Source organism: Zalophus californianus, chromosome 3 (genome assembly GCF_009762305.2).
Source record: "Zalophus californianus isolate mZalCal1 chromosome 3, mZalCal1.pri.v2, whole genome shotgun sequence".
Lineage (NCBI taxonomy): Eukaryota > Metazoa > Chordata > Mammalia > Carnivora > Otariidae > Zalophus > Zalophus californianus.
Window position 1 is genome coordinate 150925821 of NC_045597.1, and position 21239 is coordinate 150947059.

Sequence of the window (21239 nt, forward strand, 5' to 3'; positions counted from 1 at the left end):
CCTCAAAGCCATAGTTTAAAATAAAAGTTTAAAATAAAATAAAAATAAATGGAAATACTGGCACAAATCATGAAAATAATGAAGTTAATATACCCAGGGACTTGAGTAGATAACTCCTTGTGTGAATAACACATATATTGATCTTTGGGAACTATTTTATAAGTTACCACAAAAACTTCAGATTTGCTGTTAGATATTGGACAGCAAAATTCTAGGTCATCAGGTCGTTAGGCCAATTATCACACTCTGAAGTACATATCAGCACCAAGAACATCACGAGCTATGAGGTAGCTCTTGTCTGCACTACAAATGGTCTCTTAGGTTCTATAAGAATTATCTCATTTCAGTGAGCATACACATAACAGGGTAAGCTTCAAATCCATGGTTTTCCCCAAATTTGAGGGGATAAAAAATTGGGGGAAAGCTTGCCCATTTTTCTTCCTCTGCAGTTTATCATCTTTCTGTTCTAGGTTTTCAGGAATAAATATAGAAAAAATATGTTGGTTAACATGTAAGATAGGGTTATGGATAAGGGGGTTGTTGCAGAGAGCTTTCTCTTACTTTAGACCTTCAAAATAATTATCATCTTCTAGGGACGCCTGGGTGGCTCAGTCTTTAAGCGTCTGCCTTCGGCTCAGGTCATGATCCCAGGGTCCTGGGATTGAGCCCCGCATCAGGCTCCCTGCTCAGCGGGAAGCCTGCTTCTCCGTCTGCCTGCCGCTCCCCCTGCTTGTCTCTCTCTCTCTCTCTCTGACAAATAAATAAAATCTTTTAAAAAATTATCATCTTCTAAGAGCCTCTCTGTATGGGGAAATCATTTGAAAGTCCTTTCCCTTAATTACAAATTCCTAAGGTCATCTGCTCTAACTGTCCCTCCATCAATAACTATGCTCTACTTTTTTTTTTTTTTTTTTAAGTAGGCTCCACGCCCACTGTGTAGCCCAGTGCAGGGCCGGAATTCACAACCCTGAGATCAAGACCTGAGCTGAGATCAAGAGTCAGACACTTAACACCTGAGACACCCAGGTGCCCCTACTTTATCATTTTTGAGAATAGCATTAGGGATAATGCATAGAATCATCCAATCACTATGCACTATGTTATACAGCTGAAACTAATATAACATTGTCCACTATGCTTCAATTTAAAAAAATAGCATTAGAGGGGCACCTGGGTGGCTCAGTCAGTTAAGCATCTGCCTTCGCTCAGGTCATGATCCCAGGGTTCTGGGATCTAGCCCTGCATTGGGCTCCCTGTTGAGTGGGGAGCCTGCTTCTCCCTCTCCCTCTGCCTGCAGCTCCCCCTGCTTATGCTCTCTCTCTGTCAAATAAATAAATAAATAAAAACCTCAAAAAAAAGTTTAAAAAAATAGCATTAGAGAGAGCCAGTTTTTATGTTTATTTTAGCCATATAATTTTTACTTGTTTATAATTGTTCTTTATTTTATTATTTGTGTTTTATCTCCTTAATTAAAATTTAAAGATGGGGCGGGGCATGCCTGGGTGGCTTAGTTGGTTAAGTGTCCAACTCTTGATTTCAGTTCAGGCCCTAATCTTAGGGTTGTGAGATTGAGCCCTGAGTCTGGCTGCATGCCGGGTGTGGAGCTGCCTTAAGATTCTCTCCCTCTCCCTCTCCCTCTGCCCCTCCCCCCCCAAAAATGTAAAGACAGGGACTAGTTTTTCCCTGTCCTTTTTCATCCTCCAAATCCTAGATGCTAGAACAAAGCACAAATTATAGAGGCGATTTGAACAAATAAACAGTAAATAAATTCATGAAAGAAAGCTATAGAAATAAGTTGTTGAAATTGTTTCTTTTGGGTTCTTGCCTTATCTAAATGAAAGTAACTTATCCTATACTATAATCTATATTATCTCCTCATTCTGAGGAAGATAATTTTGGAAAAAAAAGTTAATTATTTTTACTCTTCATTTATAAATTATAAATGCTTCATTTATAATTTTAATGCTTTAACAAATAATTCTCTTGGCTGTTAGCTGGGTTGTTAAGTTGTAGGCATTCACAAAGGAATTTTATTAATTCCAATATCTTCTTAACCATCCCCAACCACTCTAAGATTTCATGCATTAAGGTAAAATGGCCCCAAAGCAGAGTCACAGCAGTTTCTTGAGACAAGGGATTTATTAACATCTTAGTTTTGACCCCTGTCTCCAGGAATTCCTCAACCTTTGTTGAGTTTGGTTTGGTTTAAGCCTTTGCTTCACTCATCTTTAGCTGCTTATTTCACACTCTTCCACTTATGTTTGTGACTGCCTGCATATTCTCATTCCTGTAATGCTTCAAATTTCATCTTTCTCATGGCACACAATTGTCCTGTTTTGTGTTATTGACAAAGGTCTGTATGAAATTGAAATATGTAACAGAAAGTGTACAAAATGCTTTTCAACTGCAAACTATCAGCAAAACTTAAGGAGCACTTCATCCTTCTTAGAATGATTATTGACACATTTCACAGCAGATGTGTTTTCTCTACACTCCCTGGGATGTTAGGTAATAGACAGTATATGCAATCATTACCTTCTGAAATCTGAAAACTTTGGAATTCTGTTCATAAGAGTTTTAGATAAAGACCATCTCCATTATGAAACTTCTTCTATCCAACTCTTAAAGTTGGGAGTTCCTCAGGCTCTGTTCTTGGTCTGCCTTTTTTTTTTTTTTTAAATACAGCACGCTCTCCTGAGCAATCATATTTACTCTTCAGAACTTTGTTATGGTTATAATCTATTCTTCCCAGTTCTCTATCCAAATCCCTGACTTCTCCTCTGAGCTTTAGAGCTGGTTTGGATTATTGAGGCACTAAGATAGCCCCTCTCCCTTTAGAATTTGGATCCAATTGATAAGTAGACACAGGAATCAAATAGAGATCAAAACTTCAGCCATATTTCTGGAAAGTTGCTTTGAGAAAACAGAAAAAAAATAGTACTAAAAGAACAAAATAACCCAAGCCATGCATTTGTGATGACTGATTCTCTAATTAAGAAATTATGTAATTCAGGGCATCTGGGTGGCTCAGTGGTTAAGCATCTGCCTTCGGCTCAGGTCATGATCCCAGGGTCCTGGGATCTAGCCCCGCATCGGGCTCCCTGCTCAGCGGGAAGCCTGCTTCTCCTTCTCCCACTCCCCCTGCTTGTGTTCCCTCTCTTGCTGTCTCTCTGTCAAACAGATAAATAAAATCTTTAAAAAAAAAGAAATTATGTAATTCACTATTCCTTGTATGGGAGAAATGAGCAACATGTCTGAGTGTAGGAATTTCCACATTTTGGACTGATGCAGCAGTACGGGGTAAAAGAATGATCCACCCACACTCTCTTAATTTTAGTAACCTTTTGGGTTTTGTTTTTGTTTTTAAGATTTTATTTATTTGTTTGAGACAGAGAGAGAGAGAAAGGGATGGGGAGGGGCAGAGGGAGAGGGAGAGGCAGACTCCCCGCTGAGCAGGGAGCCTGATGCGGGGCTTGATCCTAGGACTCTGATCTGAGATCAGGCCCTGAGCCGAAGGCAGATGCTTAACGACTGAACCACCCAGGCGCCCCAGCCTATTGGGTTTAACAACATTTCAAGTATTACTAGAGTGATGTATGTAAGATGCAAAGTTGATCATATTTTTACCCTCTTTTAAATCATTCACTGGCTCTTTGTCACCTAGGATAAAGTCCAAATATCTGTCATAACCTATATGCCCTTCTAACCTTCTAATTCCAAATGGAAATGACCTTCCCATCACTTCCTATCATTCCCCCCCTTCTCTTATTTTACTCTGAAGTAGTATGGAACATATTGCTATTTCATAGTTCTGGCCTTTGGCTTGTTCCGCAAGGTCAGGGACTTTGTCTTGTCGGTTCATCACTGTTTCCTAATGCCTAGAACAGTGCCTGGCATGTAGTAGCTCCTCAATAAAGTATTTGCTGAAAAAGCAAATGATTAAATGATGAAAATATTCATAACAAAAAGTTAATATATTTGATATAAGTGATATATATATATACATACACATATACTGTGTATATATATATATATATATATATAAATGGGTATGAACAAGAAGGCTTTAATAGAGATAACTAACCTGAATGACAGAAAGTAAGAAAATGCTAAAAAAAAAAATATGGAAGTATATCAATTGTTGCTAAATCTTGAGGGAGTTCTCAGACTTACCCTTGCAACTTTTCTGTAAGTTTTAAAGAGAACAAATACAACTGGTTAATAAGCATGTATGAAACTATTTAGATTCACCAGTAACCAAAAATATGAAATAAAAGGAGACACAGTTTTTTGCCTACCAAATTAGCTAAATGTACATATTTATTCTTAATGATGACATCTATACTTAAAAAGGTAGGGCCACATTGAAACTCTCATACTCTGATTATGGAAGGGTAAGATGCAATTATCATTTTTGGAAAGTAATTTACTGTGATATATTAAATTATTCCAGTAATTCCCGGGACTCTACAGTAAGGGAAAAAACAGGAAGGAAAAATACCTTTTGTGCCAAGATTTCTCCTAAATATTGTTTAAAACAGTGAAAAGTTGGAAATGACACGTATTTTTTAAAAAGGTGGATGGATAAGGAAATGTAATACTCATCAGTGGAACGTTTAGGAGATACAGATGCTCACAAAGAATGGGAAAATGTTTTACTGGTAAATCCAGAGGCAGGGGGTTGTGCTTATAGTACAGCTATATTAAATATGCCTGTAACACTACTTCAACATATCTTTTCCTTTAAAAAGTGAATGAGAGTAAATCAAATATTTGTTGTTTGGGTGGTAAGAATCTGGATGGTTTTATTTCTATTTTTCTTATTTTCTAAATTTTCTATACACTCTATAAGTTTGATTTTATAATATAGGAATCTAGTGATAAGTTGCATTTTTATATTTTTAAAAGGCTTATTTAACTGTTTCTCGAATTCATTTGAAGATGTGTTGAAGGCTGTATCTTCTGCTACAATCGCTGAGGTGGCACGTGCCAATAGGGATGTTCAGGATGCTATTGCCATGGAAGGAGCCATTCCTCCTCTGGTGGCTCTTTTTAAAGGGAAACAACTGAGTGTCCAAGTGAAGGGTGCAATGGCTGTGGAATCACTGGCTAGTTACAACCCATGTATACAGAGAGCATTTCTGGAAAAATCCTTAAGTAAATACCTTTTAAAACTCCTCAAGGTAGGAACTTTATGATAGCTTGTCATTTTTCTTAGACAAAGTATTCAATACTGAATTCAGTAAAGTGAAAATTAAAACCAATTCTTCAATAAACTTTTTTTTAAGATTTTTTTAATTAATTTATTTATTTATTTATTTATTTATTTATTTATTTATTTTAGAGATAGAGCGCGAGCGTGTTGGGGGGCGGGAATCTCAAGCAGACCATGCCTGGTGTGGAGCCCAACGCCGGGCTCGATCTGACGACCCTGAGATCACGATCTGAGCCAAAACCCAGAGTCAGACGCTTAACTGACTGAGCCATCCAGGTGCCCCTAGAATAAACTTTTTATAAAACATCCCTACAGTGTTCAATAAATGCTCATTGAAGGAATGGAATATTTTTTTAAATAGGCGTTTCAAACAGATGTTAAGGAACAAGGAGCTGTAGCCCTCTGGGCCTTGGCAGGACAAACCCTGAAACAACGGAAGTATATGGCAGAACAAATTGGATACAACTTTATAATAAACATGCTTTTGTCACCATCAGCTAAAATGCAGTATGTTGGTAAGTTATTTCCTATGCATAAATTTACACAATGTAGAGCAGCACATTGAAGTATCAGATATATTTCTTGCTTTTCTTGACCAGGAGGTGAAGCAGTCATAGCTCTAAGTAAGGACAGCAGGATGCATCAAAATCAAATATGTGAAGGGAATGGAATTGCACCGTTGGTTCGCTTACTGAGGATTAGTAAAATAGCTGAAGTCACACTTCTGAGTGTCATCAGAGCGGTGGGGTCCATTTGTATTGGTTTGTAAATTTTTTCTCCATTCTTAAAATATCAGTAACACACTTCCCTTCCTCTCTGTCCCCATTGATAAAGCCCTAAATCATACTTAATCTATAAAAGGCTTACCATTGTTTTAATTTCTCTAAGACCTTAATGAGTAAAAGTGGTGTAATTAGGAATTTTTTTTTTTTTTTTTATCAGCTTTGCCCTTCAACTCTGGTTAAAAAGGATTAATGAGGACAATGAGCTTAGGCTGTTTTGAGTTAAAGGAATCTCATTGTTTTAAGTTTAAGAGAAAAATATTTCTTCTTGCCAATCTTAAGAACTATATGTTTTATATAGAGTTTCTAATGCTGGGGCACATTTTTCAATTCCAGTCTTTTTCCTTAATGATTCTTTCTTTATAAAGGGGCCGGGGCGGGGGTGTGGCTTAGTTGGTTGAGCTACTGCCTTCGGCTCAGGTCATGGTCCCGGAGTCCCGGGATCGAGCCCCGCATCGGGCTCCCTGCTCGGCGGGGAGTCTGCTTCTCCCTCTGCCTCTGCCCCTTCCCTAGCTCCTGCCTTCTCTTGCTCACTCTCTCTCTCTCAAATAAATAAATAAAATCTTTTTAAAAAAAATAAAAGTGGCCAGTAGGTCTAATTGTTCCTTTCACTGCAAAGGAACTAACATTTTGGGATGTCTGTCAAAGCGTTGTAGAATTGTCAGTGATTGATCTACCAAAAATAAACATTTGAGTTCTTTGCTGAACTTCATGAATGTATGAAGCTGATTTTAGACTGTTTTTGTAGATAAGAAAAAAAATCTTTATTTGTAGTTGATTGTATTTCCTCAAAACATAGTCTAGCTGAATGAAGAATGTAGGAATTAGTTCCAAAAAGATTTTTTCTCCTTGCTTGAAAAAGCTACTTTACAGAAGTTCATTAAAGCTCCAGGGCAGTCAGTCAGACAAAATAATGTTTCTTCTTTTAGCCAGAGCCTATGGTATAGATTATAGAGATTTCTAAAATTCTAATAGATGATAACATATATACAAAGATACTGTGTGTGTGTGTATGTGTGTGTGTGCATGAGTGTGAACATGCACGAATGTAATTTCTCCTCATTACTTCACTTCAAAGCTGTCTACAAACCTGTCTACATTTGCCATAGACAAGGGGATCTCCAGCAGAACTATGGAAGAAAACTCTTCATTTCAAATTCACTAGTGTAGACTGGTTATACATGCACACACACCTCCTTTTTTCTTCCTCATCATGTTCATATTTTCTTCTATGTTCTTGAACATATGTAACATATTTAAAATAGCTGTTTTAACATCTCTGTAATGATTTCCAACATCTATACCATTTCTGGGTCTCTTTCTATTGGCAGATTTTTTTTTCCTGATTATGAATCATATTTTCCTACTTCTTTGCATGCCTACAAATTTTAAATGTGGGTTTTTAAGGACCTATTGAAATAGCTTACATACAATAAAATATTTTATTTTTATAGATTTTATTTATTTCTGAGAGAGAGCAAGCACGTGCGCAAGCATGAGGGCATGGGGGGAGAGGCAGAGGGAGAAGCAGACTCCCTGCTGAGCAGGGAACCCCACGCGGAACTTAATCCCAGGACCCAGAGATCATGACCTGAGCTGAAGGCAGACGCTTAGCCAGCTGAGCCACCCAGGCGCCCCACAATAAAATATTTAAATAAAATATACAATATAATAAAAAACAAAAATACATTAAACCATACAATTTGATGAGTTTTAACATATGCATTCAGCTGTGACAGCATCACAACAGTCAAATAAATGAATATAACCATCACCCTGAATGATTTCATTGTGTGGCTTTGTAATCCCTCCCTCTTTGCACTTCCATCTCCAGAGAACCACTGATGGTTTCTATCATTATAGATTAGTTTGTATTTTCTAGAATTTTATGTAAGTGGATTATACAGATACACTTTTTTTCTTGCCCCTTTCACTTGACATATCTATTTTGATTTTTATGCATATTATTGTATCAATAGTTCACTTTTTTAATGCTGAGTAGTATTCCATTGTATAGTATGATGGATAATTCTATGTCTTATGTTATATATGGTTATTACCTACTAACTACCTAAATACATACATATCCTGTTGGTTGTTTTTCTGGAAAACCCTGGCTCATACATATGGATATACTATTTGTTTATCCATGCACCCACTGATGGACATTTAGATTGTTTCCAGTTTCTTGCTATTATATCTAAAACTGCTATGAACATTTGTGTGTAAGTCTTTATACAGACACAAACGTTTTCATTTAGTTATCCTAAAACTTATTTAGGGTAAATACCTAAAAGTAGGATTGCTGGATCATATAGTAGTATATGTTTAATTTTTAGAGAAACTGCCAGACTTTTTCCAAGTTGTGTTATTACTTTGCATTCCTACTAGCAGTGTATGAGAGTTCCAGCAGCTTCACATCCTTGCCAACATTTAGTATGATGGCTTTAGCCATTATAGTGGGTATGTAGTAAATCTTATTAATAATGCAGAACATCTTTTCATGTGCTTATTTGCCATTTGTATATCCTCTTTGGTAAAGCGTCTGTTCAGATATTTTGCCCATTTTTTAAATTGTATTGTCTTATTGAATTGTAAGCATTCTTTATATATTCTAGATACAAATCATTTGTTAGACGTATGTTTTGCATATTCCCAGTCTATGGTGTGTTCTTCCATTTATGTAACAGGGCCTTTTGAAGAGCAAAAGTTTTTAATTTTGATGAAGTCCAATTTATTGATATTTTAAATATTTTAGTTCATAGGTTTTGTGTCCTCTTTAAGAAACCTGCCAAACTCAAGATCATCAAGGTTTTCTGTTTCCTTTGTATTTAGATGTATGATCCATTTTGAGTTAATTTCTGTATATGGCCCAGATTTTTTTTTTTTTTTGCATATGGCTATCCAATTGCTTCAGCCCCATTTATTGAAAAGATAATCTTTTCCTCCATTGAATTTTTGTGAGTCTATTTCTGGACTTTTTATTCTGTTCCATTTACCCACTTGTCTATCTTTATGCTATACTGTCTTAATTATTGGAAGTTCACTTGAAAGCAGGAAGTATAAGTCCTTCAACCTTGCTATTCTTTTTCAAAGTTGTTTTGGCTTATTCTAGGTCCTTTGTATTTCCATATAATTTAAAAAATTAATCTGTCAATTTCTGAAAAGGATCTATTATTTTGATTGGAATTGCATGAAGTCTATAAATAAATTTGTGGAGAACAGACATCTCAATAATAATGTCTTCCAATCCATAAACACGGTATGTCTCCTTGGTTACGTCTTCTTTAATATCTCTCAGCGATGATTCCTAGTTTCCAATACACAATTCTTGTATATATTTTATCTTAGGTATTTTGTATTTTAAAATTATGCATAATAGGTTTTATTTTTTTTTAAGATTTTATTTATTTATTTGAGAGAGAGAGAATGAGAGATAGAGAGCACAAGAGGGAAGAGTGGTCAGAGGGAGAAGGAGACTCCACGCTGAGCAGGGAGCCCGAGGTGGGACTCGATCCCGGGACTCCAGGATCATGACCTGAGCCGAAGGCAGTCGCTTAACCAACTGAGCCGCCCAGGCACCTGCATAATAGGTTTTAAATGAATGCTGGACATTGTGAGTTGTAAACTGATAGATGCTGGATTTTACTGTTTTCCTTTAAAGGGAGTTGGGCTCTGTTCTGGTGTGCAATTATCTTACTTAGGATCAGTTTGCTCCTTTTGTAGCTAGCTTTCAAGCTTTGTTAGGACAAGTCTGGAGTAGCCTTTACTCTGGATCTAACTTAACTCCACTATTAAGATGATATTGTTCCAAGGACTTAATTCCTTATATAGTTCCTTGAATTATGAGGTATCTAAACTCTGGCCACAGAACACAAACTATTCCTAGCTCTGTGTGAGTTCTGAGAATTGTTCAGCCTACTGCTTGTAGTGGTTCTTTTCCCAACTTAATGGAGTTTCATTTCATTATTAACATGTGCAGATTCAAAGATTTGAGGGTATTCTTCTTATCACACTACCATCATCATTATCATAATCATTATTATTAAAAGTATTCATTTTGGGGGGGACCCACCTCGAGCACATTTACTCTTGGAAATCTCCTTTCTTACTCCTTTTCCACTTACTCTGAAGTGAGCAATCCCTTTTCTGTGCTTCAGGTGTATTTTTCTATACCCCTGTTAAAGCACTCATTGCATGTACTGAAATCATGTATTTAAATAGTTGCTTCCCCTATAGAATATAAACACCTTGAAGGCAGATTCTAATTCCTCTTTTCCATTTTTTTTTTTTTTTTTTTGAGCCCAATGCCCGGCTCGAACTTGTGACCCTGAGATCAAGACCTGAGCTGAGATCAAGAGTCAGATACTTAACTGATTGAACCACTTAGGTACCCCCTAATTCCTCTTTTTAACTCTACTTCCTACCTCAGTTCCTGATGAATTAGGCATTCCAAGACCCATCAGCTAAATCAACAATATTGATGTAATCAATGTCTGTGTACGCCACTGGGTGGCCAGTGCGGGGTTAGGGGACAAGGAAACAAACATGTTCTTTGCTCCTTCTATTTCCTCCAGTTCCTTCAAACTTCCCCAGATGATAAGTGACTTCTCTCCATGGTTCAGAGACAGGTCTGATCTTGTATTTATATTTAAGTATATAAACCTGCTGTGTATATTGTGATTTTTGTTGGCAAAAGAACAGAATTAAAATTATTTGTATATCCACTACAAGGAGATGACAAGTTTTTAAGCTGAGATTAGGCCTCTAATTTCAAGTATTATGTTCTAAAAGGAGACAGTAAGATTATCTTTTTAGTATGTGTATTTAAGGAATCTAGAAATTTTAACCAGATGATTTAGTCATTTTTATAAAAATAATTTTTTATGGAATACAATAGCAACTATAAACTTAAGTACCTTGCAAATAATAAATCTTCAATAAATGATAGCTATTATATTATTACTCTTTGATAGTCTAGCATTTCTCATTTCTTGGTTTTGTGCCTCATAGAAAACATCCACACTTCTAATAGTAATTTTTCCATCTTTATTCATTTTGCTTTTTAAAAAATTAATTCAGGTATAATAGTGTTGATATAGCATTTCCTTTTCTAATTTAAATTCAATTAACTAACATATAATGTATTGTTTCAGGGGTACAGGCCTGTGATTCATCAGTCTTATATAATACCCAGTGCTCATTACAACACATACCCTCCCCAATGTCCATCACCCAGTTACCCCATCCCCACCCCCAGCAATCCTCAGTTTGTTTCCTAAGATTAAAAGTCTCTATGGTTTGTACCCCTCTCTGGTTTTGTCTTTTCATTTTTTCCTCTCTTCACCTATGATCCTCTGTCTTGTTTCTTAAATTCCACATATCAGTGAGATTATATGATAATTGTCTTTCCCTGATTGACTTATTTCACTTAGCATAATACCCTCTAGTTCCAGGCGCCTGGGTGGCTCAGTTGGTTAAGCCACTGCCTTCGGCTCAGGTCATGATCCTGGAGTCCTGGGATCGAGTCCCACATCGGGCTCCCTACTCAGCAGGGAGTCTGCTTCTCCCTCTGACCCTCTTTCCTCTCGTGCTCTCTATCTCTCATTCGCTCTCTCTCAAATAAATAAATACAATCTTAAAAAAAAGTGTTTAAAAAAAATACCCTCTAGTTCCATCCACATCATTGCAAATGGCAAGATTTCATTTTCTGATGGCTGCGTGATATTCCAGTGTGTGTATGTGTGTGTGTGTGTGTGTGTGTGTGTGTGTGTGTGTGTGTGTGTGTGTGTATACACCACATCTTCTTTATCCATGCATCTGTCGATGGACACCTGGGCTCTTTCCATTGTTCGGATATTGTGGGCACTGCTGCTACAAACATTGGGGTGCAGGTGCCCCTTCAGATCACTACATTTGTATTTTTGGGGTAAATACCCAGTAACATATAGCATTTCCTTTTGTGATTTATTAACCATATTATGCTAGGACATTTAATCAACCCAACATATCAAACTGTGTTTGACTTTACCATTTCCAAGATGGAAAGAAATATTCTTATTGATATGTATATTCTTATAGGTGTCGCCCATACAAGTAATCCTATCAGTCAACAATTCATTGTAGAGGAAAATGCCTTTCCAGTACTTATTCACCTACTAAGAAATCACCCTTCTCCTAACATTAAGGTATGTAAAAGCTTTTAAGGTTTTGTTTTTCTTCTGATATAGTAAAAATTAACAGAAATATGACTTTTTGAGAATAATTTGTATCTTCATGTAAATTCACAAGTATAATAAAAAAATTTAACATTTTAAACAAAATCTTAGATGTTTTAAATTAAAAAATTGCTGTAAAAATAGTAAATTTTACTAAAATGTTAAATTTTCAAATAATTAAGTCTTGTGTCTTTACTCATCAAATAAGTTTTATTCCTCAGACATTTGATTACTCACAGAATTTCTTCCCTTCTTCAGATATTGGTTGCTAAAACTGGGTGGGTATAATGAAGATGTGTGATTTATGTAGCAAAATTTCTCAAATATAAATGATTCCTATCAATATTACACCATCAAAACAGTTTTACCTTCTACCAAGCAGTCTGTGTTGGCCAGCAACAATAGTTTTCTCAATATGAGTAACTTATGAGTTGTTTAAGAGTCATTCACTCTTCTATTTACTTCTAGTAAACTGCCTTTAATAAAATGATGTTCGTGTCTATTCAAATCCTCTACCAAAGCTTTGGAAATTTAGGACATCTAGAGTTAGCCAGGCAGGAAATTATAACACCAAAAAATATATTTTCTCTTCAAAATTTGGTATGAGTTCTGTTGGAAATGAGAAAACAGAAATATGTAAGTAAATACAGCATTATTTCTTTTAAGGAATGTATTATCAGAAAAGATGTTATAAGTTATGTGGCTTTTCTGGCTAAGAAAGAGATTATTCTATTATAGGAGTTGATTAGGGAAACCAAAGGAAGGGGCATATGCTCGCAATTTTTTGGCTTGAATTATATGTAAAAACTACACTGACTTTCAAAGTACAAATAAATTTCATATGACTATGGAAAATGCCACATAAAAATACATTTTTATTTTCAAACATGCAATTCAAGGCAAAACAGTTTACTTCAATTGAGTCCATCCATATTTCAGTATATATTTTCAATGAGTTCTTCAACTTGTTAAGAACAGAACATAAACACATTTCAATGCTTTTCCTCAAATACGATTCTATAGTAAACATATTTTTGCAATAATAATCATGCTTTTCAAATTCATAACATTTTTCATAGAAATGTATAATGTAATACTTAAAGAATGTATCAAGTCCCAACAATAAACAAGGTTCATTTACATCCTCCTAAAAGGCTTTCAGAGTGTGCATCAAATGACTCCCGAAAGAGAGTATTTCTCAGTACTACTCCCTAGTGCTCTGCTTAATTCATAAGCATTCCACTGAAGGCTTACAACTCAATGGTCAGTAGCTAACAAGCAGTTCAAAACAGCCTTTTATCCCATGCCAAGAAATCAAAATTTTTTTAGATGTGGAAGGGATACAACTATGCACTTAGGATAATAGCTCCTCACATTTCTGGCTGGCTCTGGCCGCCTCCTCGATGCCCTCCACTGGAGCTGTGTGGTTGTGCACACGGAGGAAGGATATTTTCCCAGCTGTTAAAAATTATAAGGGACATTCCTCCAGACATTATAAATGCCGCTCTCTAAATATTAGAGAACTGGAATCAATGAATTATATATTATCTTTGAATTAGTATATCCCATATGAATGTTTGTATAATGAAATATGTCATGATAAACCATGAGTAAAAAACACTTTCTGAAAATTACATATTTAGGTTGAAGTGGCATTTTCCTTGGCATGCATTGTCCTAAGGAATGATCTGTTACAGAATGAATTACAAGAAAATGAAGGATTTAAGTATGCCGATGTCCTTTATCTTCTTCACTCACCAGATAAGGTATTATCTTTATAAAATGTTAGAGCTCATGTAGAAAGGTTTTTAGACCACACTGTCAAATTATAAGTGTTTCACAGAAGTACTTAAATATATTACATAAGAAATGTAAAATCTCTTTGGTAGGTCATTAGTTTGTAATGATGAAATAATACTGTTCCATATTTTTCATAGCTGTCATATTCTTTGAAATGTAGCAGTTTTAATGCTCGAAGAACCAATAAATCTGTTCTGTTCTGGATGTGTTGAAACTTTTTCCTAATTTTATGACCTTTCAACTCTCAGTCATCCATTTCTTACCCAGTATTCCAGAGTGTTGCTTCTCAAACTGTGTGATGAAGGAAAGCTCTTCCCCAGCAATGTTATGGGGAGGTTATGGTGACTAACATAACATAATAAAATTAAACTAAATTAAAAACAAATTACATCAAAAACTAATGATGTACTATATGTTGGCTAACTGACCATAATAATAAAAAATAAACAACATAAAAACAAAAACAAAAACTTTAAATTTTGAAATAATTTAAGATTTTCCAAAATTTTGCAAAAATAGCATGGAGTGTTCTAGCATATCCTTTATCCAGCTTTCCTGGATATCAAAAAGGAAATTAACATCGATACCATACAATTAACTAATCTGCAAGTTTTATCTAAGTTTTGCCAATTTTCTCACCAATGTCCTTTTTCTCTACTGGAATCCAATCCAGGATCTCCTATTACATCTAGTTGTTATGTCTCTTTAGTTTCCTTCAATATGTGAAACACCATTCTTTGTCTTTCATGATTTTCATGTCTTCCATGATTTTGACATTTTTGATGAGTCCATGCCAGTTACTTCATAGAATGTCCATCAATTGAATTATCTGATGTTTTCTCCTGATTAAATTGAGGTGGTGCATTTTGGCAAGAATACCACAGAAATGATGTGTGTTCTTTACTCACCTGCTCAGTGCATTATTTCAGGAGGTACATACTGCTGTTACATCTTATAACTGGCAGTGCTTTGATTACTTGGTTAACGTACTGTCATATTTCTCCACTGTAAAGTCACTGTACTTTCCTTTTTTAATTAACAAGTTTCTTGAGGTGAGACACTTTGAGCCCATGCAAATAATTCTGTTTTGCATGCACTTTTGCTCACCAATTTTAGCATCCACGGATGCAACAATGATTACATGGTATTTGCCTAATGGCAATTTTTAAACAAATTCTTTCTTCTTTCTTTTTTTAAAATCAAGTTTTTATTTAAATTCCACTTAGTTCATACAGTGTAATATTAGTTTCAGGTGTACAATTTAGTGATTCAACACTTACATATGACGCCTGGTGCTCATCACAAGTGCCTTCCTTAATCCCCATCACCCATTGAACCCAGCCTCCCATTCCCTGCAGTCTGGTAACCACGTTTGTTCCCTATAGTTAAGAGTCTATGTCTTGCTTTTCTTCTCTTCCCCCACCCTGTTTGTTTGTTTTGTTTCTTAAATTCCACATATGAGTGAAATCATATGATATTTATCTTTCTATGACTTATTTCACTTAGCATAACACACTCTAGCTCCATCCACGGCATTACAAATGGCAAGATTTCATTCTTTTTGATGGCTGAGTAATATTCCATTGTAAATATATACCATATCTTCTTTATCCATTCATTAGTCAATGGACAACTGGGCTCTTTCCATAATTTGGCTATTGTTGATAATGCTGCTATAAACATCTTCTTCTTTGTATATTAATTGGTAATTAACTATAAGGAAGAGCTGTTCCTTTTATTTATTTTTTAAGATTTTATTTATTTATTTGTCAGAGAGAGAGAATGCACAAGCAGGGGGAGCGGCAAGCAGGGACAGAAGCAGGCTCCTTGCCGAGCCAGGAGCCCAATGCGGGGCTCGATCCCAGGACCCTGGGATCATGACCTGAGCCGAAGGCCGAGGCTTAACCAACTGAGCCACCCAGGAGTCCCAAAGCTGTTCCTTTTAAATGCTAATTCCCAGTTTCTGTAATCCTGTTGCCAACCATTTTGTGGACTGGTCCATGGGCCACACTTTGAATAGCACTAACCCCAGAGAAATTTGAGAACTTTTGTTGTCTGCAGTGCATTAGCAATCAGGGAAGAAAACTGCCAACTATCTCCGTCAGTTCTGTTCTGGGGGATTTGGAAGGAAGAAAGGAGGGCTAAAAGGGGAGAAATGAACTCACTGCATAATTTTTTTTTAAATTTAGAATTGTACTCTACTGTAGTATATGAAAAAATGGAGATGTGCTGCTGTAATAATATGAGGAATATAGGGTGAGGAGACTGAATTTGGGTCTAACTCCCTAAGCCACCTTTCTTCTCTCTCTGTTCATTCCACATTTTATTCTCAGGGACAGCCTTCTTTTTCTTCTACTAATTTTTCCCCTAATCATTATCCTTTTCTTCCCAGCCTATTTCCACCTACTTCACTTACTGGACCCTATTTCTTTGTGTATTCCTAATACCTTTCTTCTTGCTTTATGATCAGGTGACTACTTGTGTGTACATAATTTTTATTATGGAACATTTCAAACATATATAGAATAAAGGAGTAGCATAATGAACTTAAATATTTCAGTGACCCAGCTTCCATAATTATCAATTCATGGCCAGTCTTATTTCATCTATATACCCACTTGCTCTTCCTATATTATTATTTTTTAAAGATTTATTTGAGAGATAGAGAGAGATAGAAAGTGGGCACATGCATGAGAGGTGGAGAGGGGCATAGGGAGAGAGAAGCTCAAGCAGACTCCCCGCTGAGCATGGAGTCCCTGTGGGGCTAGATCTCACAACACTGAGATCATGACCTAAGCCAAAACCAAGAGTCAGAGGCCCAACCGACTGAGCCACCTAGGAGCCCCTCATCCTATATTACTTTTGAAGCAAATCTCAGGCATCATATAATTTTATTGGTAAATATTTTAGTATGTACATATAGCACTTTTATATAATGATTAACAGGGGCAGAAGAAAACTCACAAGATTAATGGTTCTTTCTGTACTATACTGTTCAAACAAAATATTAAAAGTAAGATTAGTGATAAAATTCTTTTTGGTCTTTCTGGAAGATCTACCGTATTTGTTCATCTTTGGCAAATGAACTGACTCTAAGGAAGAACTGGCTTTTGCTCTGTTTGTGAAATCCCAGAATGTTAAAATGTGACTTTTAAATCATTTTTCTTTTTATTTCCCCTTAGGATATAGTACAGAATTTTACAAATGAGCTTATTTTAAGAGATGATAGAGATCATCCCACAATGCATAAAATATAATATATAGCATGCTATACAAGGGAAGTTTTGACTTATCAAGTCTACTTTGAAGTGTTGAAATTAAAATAAAAATATGTTAAAACAAAAAAGTTGAGGGTTAATGAAATTATGGAATTTCCTGTTACTATTTAGATATTTATTTGCATAATCATTAACCTAACATTCCCTCTGAAAATTAAAATTACTTCTCTTTTCTTCTCCCTGATATCACAACCTACTTCTCTATTTTATCTGTTCAATAACATTCTAGGTTAACTCTATTACCTATTTTCCCCAATAATGTCAAATTTTACTCCCAGAGATAAGAATGCAATATATTTAGATGGGCAAGAACTCAAAATCTATTACGTTGAGTAACATAACAGATGAACTAAGTTAAAGATAATGCATGTTTCTCCTATTTATAGGATATTTGTTTAAGGGCAGGCTATGCATTAACCCTTTTTGCCTTCAATAATCGCCTTCAACAATACTTAATTTTGGAAAGTGGAATAATGACCATATCAATCTTTGAGCCTTTTCTTGAATCAACAATTGAAACTGAGAAGGCAATGGCAGCATTTCAGGTATAAAATTGGAAGTTAAAACTTCAATAAGTATGTCTTTTTAGTCAAAACTTAAAAACGAGAAAAAATTTTTATCTGGAAGAGCGTTTACCAATTTGTAAAATTCAGTATTTTTCACACCAGCCCTTTCTACCTCAAAAAAAAACCCCATTATTTATGAGGATATCTTCATTTATATATAATTTTACAAGTTACAAGGCACTTTTTGCCTCTATAGTTTATTTGATGCTTATAACAACCCTGTCAGGTTGATGGGCAGATAGTACCATTTTCATCATCCCCATATTATAGGCAGAGAAACAAGGCAGTATACAAGACAAGTTTTCTAACTGCAGATTTTTAGCTGGTCACACTGATTCTATCTGGGTGCTTCTTTTTCTATCCAATGACCTTTAGGAGAACTATTTTCTATGAACCCATACTTCAAGGATGTAAAAGCTACAAATATTGTAGGAAGAATACAGTGGCCTGCCATGTTCACCACAGTGATCAGATAGTGACAACTACTCTGATTCAAACCCCTGCCACTTGGTTTTCTTCTACTGGTTCATACCAAATTATTCCCTTTGCCTTCCTGAAAAATACCAAAAAACAAAAGCTTAATTAGAGAAGCAGAGTAGAAAACATTCAATGATTCTATGCTTTTTTTTTTTTTTCAGATTATTATCTTAGCGAAAGTCATTATAGATGTGGACCATATTACTTTGTCTGCAAGAGGTGTTACTATTTTAGTTGATAGTCTGTATTCAGTTCATTCCACTACTATTGTCTTGACAGGTAAGAAATAACTGGAAGGTGGTTACATAAAACTACATCTGCATATAACTATTTTCAAAAAAGTTTTATAATCTGAACAATAATAAAATAAGCTTGATACTATGTTACATGGTTTGAAGAATGAACGGGTTTAAGTCTACATGGGACAGTGTGAGGCTACTCTGTACCCCAGATAGAAGCCGGGTAACTCTGAACATGGCCTTTTTGATTTCCTAGTTACTTTTTCAACCCCCTAATTATTTTTTCGAGAATATAAAATGAGACTCCAACTCTGAGTTACTAACCAGAAAATCTACACACTGATTTATAACAGTAATGGCAGACTTACACTGTTATACCTCTGTCTGGTTTTCTTTTGATCAACTTCACATTTTGCTAACATTTAAGAGTTCCTTATGTTGCTATGCAATATAGCAAAGCAAAATAGTCCAATAGAGTTCTTGGCACCTTAATGCTAATAGTGTAACTATATCTACTTTAGAGCTAATTTTCAAGATGAATAATAAGGTAACTGACTTGATATATCACTCTCAACACAAAATGAAACAGTATCAGAATGACAACCACATGAAGTGACTACTACCAAAAAATAAATAAGGTCTTTGTTTTTTAACTGAAATGGATCACTGAAGGTAGGAAAGGAAATTACACTTGCTGCTAAAGAATTGTATTTTTGCTTGGCATGGAAGGAAAATTCATGCAAATGAAAACTTTCTGATGAAAACTAGCTAGGAAAGAAACACGTTTAAATTATTAAATACATTCTTATTTAAATAGCATTCTTAATTCAAGTCATAGTAATTCTGCGACTCTGAAAAACAGTCGTAGTGGGTTTAAATTTTACTCCACAAACTCTTGTGTGCAAGAAATACTATATTATACTAGCTTTCAAATATTAATTTTCTCAGGTTGGTTGGAATTGAATCTCAAAAATTTCTGGGCTTTCTTAGTCCATATGCATTCAGTCATACGCATCTCCAGAGTCATGTGCATGTCTGGGGTATCTCAAGCAAAGCAAGATATTTGGGCCTCAGATATAATGTAAAATAAGTGTGCCAAATGTCTAAGTTGACAAGGTTCCCAGAAGAGGCTCCAAAGGCACGGAAGTTTTACAAAGACTAGGATTTCTGTTGCCAAGTGTCCAGTTTTCCTATGTGCACCGCATAACCATTCTCCACACACAGCTCCTGTTCCTACTATCTCCTCCTTAATCTTAGATCCTCTGCCTGCCTCCATTGTTCCCCATTTCTTACTCCTCCTCTTTAAAGACACCTCTCTCCCTTTCACCTAAAATAATGCCTTCTATAAACATAAGCTTTTAAAATTATACGCCTGAAAAAAAGGTTATTTTTAGACATTTTTTGCTTTAAGCCATACAATCCATCCCTCCCCATCCTGAAACAATAAATACAAAGACCTTGGTTTATAAAGAAGGCCAGAAAAAAAAAAATACAAGAACAAAACCCCAATGAATACCTCAATAAAGTATCCATCCACATTTATATGGGTGGATACATTTATATTTTAAAATGTGTTGCACTTATTCCAACCAACAACAATATTGTGAAAGAATATCATTTGAAAGCTCTAAAAATAAAACACATATTCGAATGAAATTGTTTTAAACTGATAATTGCATATATATTTAATTACTGAATTACTTTATTATTTTCCATCTCCAAACATTTCTTTTTATGGCACAAACGTCAAAAACTTTAAGTAATACATTGTTTGGGTTTAAAATACCATTAAGCTCTTAACTCAAAGCAATCTGAACTGCAAAAAGGACATACTAAATTTCTTTTATGGTAGTTCAATCATTATGTTCACAGTCATTAAAAAAACACTAAAGCTCAAAACAAAATATATTCTGAAGCCATAGGGAAGAAAAATTCTGATTTCCAAAATTCCCTACCCTTAAATAACTTTTACTGTTTGTGACAGAAAACCAAATCATAATTTTGGGGAAAGAATTCTACAATTAATATATACATGCTTTTTCTCAGCTCTTCTTCGTTAACAGAGATGTCTTGTGACTCAACCCTTTTTAATAATATGTGCAAATGAACAAAAGTACAGTATATAAGTTTACATCAATTAAGTAACACAAACTTTTTTCTTGTTTAATTTACAGGGAATTTAATAGCTAGCCTGGCTCATTCTAGAGCTGGTATCCCGGAAGCATTTACCACGTTAGGGACAATCCAACGGCTCTGCTATCATTTGTATTCTGGAAACGAAGAGGTAAAACCAAAAGTAATTCTATAATTGAATATTCTAAAAATGTAATTGCCTCTCACTTTTGTGGGCTACTTTCTCTACAGGTTAACTATGTTATATAATAGTTCATGTTACTGACTCAAAATTAGATGATTTTTCTAGTATTACATCTGCCATCCATAATTTTGGTTCCCACAAAATGTGCACATTTGTTTTAACTTCAGTACTTAAGATTCAATATACAAATCAGTACATTGATGATATAGAAATTTATAATTACTTTATAAAATGTCTCACAAAAACTGGTTACTAACTTAGTAACTAACCAGTTTTTGTGATCGAAGTCATTTCTAGGATTATTTGGAATGCATGAAAGTGGAATCCATTGGACAGTTCTATCTGCC

At 35.2% G+C, this 21239-nt stretch overlaps 1 protein-coding gene across 4 annotated transcripts in view; it reads left to right on the forward strand.

Annotated features, from left to right (window-relative positions):
- ANKAR (ankyrin and armadillo repeat containing) overlaps positions 1–21239 on the forward strand; it is a 77464-nt gene that overhangs the window by 48811 nt on the left and 7414 nt on the right. Inside the window, exons 14-21 of one of the 4 annotated variants that reach the window (XM_027589054.2) lie at positions 4942–5183; positions 5577–5730; positions 5815–5976; positions 12079–12185; positions 13859–13981; positions 17680–17838; positions 18498–18615; positions 20750–20859. In XM_027589054.2, the coding sequence (XP_027444855.2) occupies positions 4942–5183; positions 5577–5730; positions 5815–5976; positions 12079–12185; positions 13859–13981; positions 17680–17838; positions 18498–18615; positions 20750–20859 (1175 nt within the window). The remainder of the gene's footprint in view (positions 1–4941; positions 5184–5576; positions 5731–5814; positions 5977–12078; positions 12186–13858; positions 13982–17679; positions 17839–18497; positions 18616–20749; positions 20860–21239) is intronic. The other 3 variants (XM_027589055.2, XM_027589056.2, XM_027589057.2) reach the window with 3 other exon arrangements.